The sequence below is a fragment of the Plasmodium inui genome (genome assembly GCF_000524495.1).
Source record: "Plasmodium inui San Antonio 1 unplaced genomic scaffold supercont1.229, whole genome shotgun sequence".
Lineage (NCBI taxonomy): Eukaryota > Apicomplexa > Aconoidasida > Haemosporida > Plasmodiidae > Plasmodium > Plasmodium inui.
In genome coordinates, this window is record NW_008482063.1 from 1,895 (window position 1) to 3,060 (window position 1,166).

The window sequence follows — 1,166 nt, forward strand, 5'->3', positions numbered from 1 at the left end:
TAATATTCCGTAGTAACAGAGGGAATTTATTTTATAATTCCTCAGTTAACTTATCATTTAAAAGAATGCGATCATCCAGCATAATGAGCATAGGAACAGTTTTTTTCTGTAGAAAAATCTCTTAGCCATAGACACATCATGTTATATCATTTTTATGCATTAGTCATAAAAATACATATAACATTGAAAACAATCATATGAAGAATATTATTCAAATAGTTTACTAAGATTAGCCAACATTTTACCCCATGACAGTATCGCTTGTATTGCCATATAAGGGGATACAATACCGTTTAAACTCATCCACCTAAACTCTTAGAACACCTATTGATGCAGTAACTTTACTCTCCCCTATTCTTGTAACCTACTCACTAAAGGTGCACTACAGAATGCAATCCAAAATATATTGCTATGCCTCTGAAAAACACATCATTAATGAAACATATTATGGTTACGGTAAAATAAATTTTTGTGTATAAATCGAACGCCCCCTTTGCAGTTCATACATACAATAAATTCCTCATTTCACAATACCAACGTAGTAAGTGTAACTGTATTCTGCACTTTTGGAGTAGTTTGAGAATTATTAATTCACAGATATGTTGTGTCATTACTGAGGTAGATATTTCAAAAGAATACTAAGATGACATCATCCATATGTGCTCCCAAATATAATCTCAGGCATATAAATGCGCCTATCTATCCCATCAAATCTGTAAGCTCTTTAATTCAGCACATGAACATGGATATTCATTTGGACATAACTAAATGAAACTACATTAATTAAAAATATGCAGATAATATATATGAAAAATGCAGAAAATAATACCCAAAATGAAATTACTTGATGTTATAAAATCCTAAGCGTCAAATGCCAAGTGACATTATAACGGAAATGACTCAAAATGAATTCCAAGTGTTGTCTGAAAGACACTATGCTATTTTTATAAACAAACATGTACTCTTCAAAAAGCCAATAGATTCATGTTCAATTATGGAAAATGTACATATGAACTCATATCTCGAAAATAATAGTCATGGTTCCCCTTGTATGACATTTCAGACATCAGTCAAGGTTGCATTATATTCAAGTACAGTAAATTTACTATAAATCATTCCTATTTTTCTCCTCACTAATAGAACTAATTTAAAAATACAATAAGAAA

At 30.4% G+C, this 1,166-nt stretch overlaps 1 protein-coding gene across 1 annotated transcript; it reads left to right on the plus strand.

Moving 5' to 3' along the window:
* Positions 1-871: 871 nt before the first annotated feature.
* Positions 872-1,075, plus strand: C922_05841 (hypothetical protein; the record flags this gene model as incomplete). The annotated part of the gene is made up of 1 exon (XM_008821412.1): positions 872-1,075. A coding segment is annotated over one exon (204 nt), but the record flags the coding sequence as incomplete, so codon positions are not given.
* Positions 1,076-1,166: the final 91 nt, after the last annotated feature.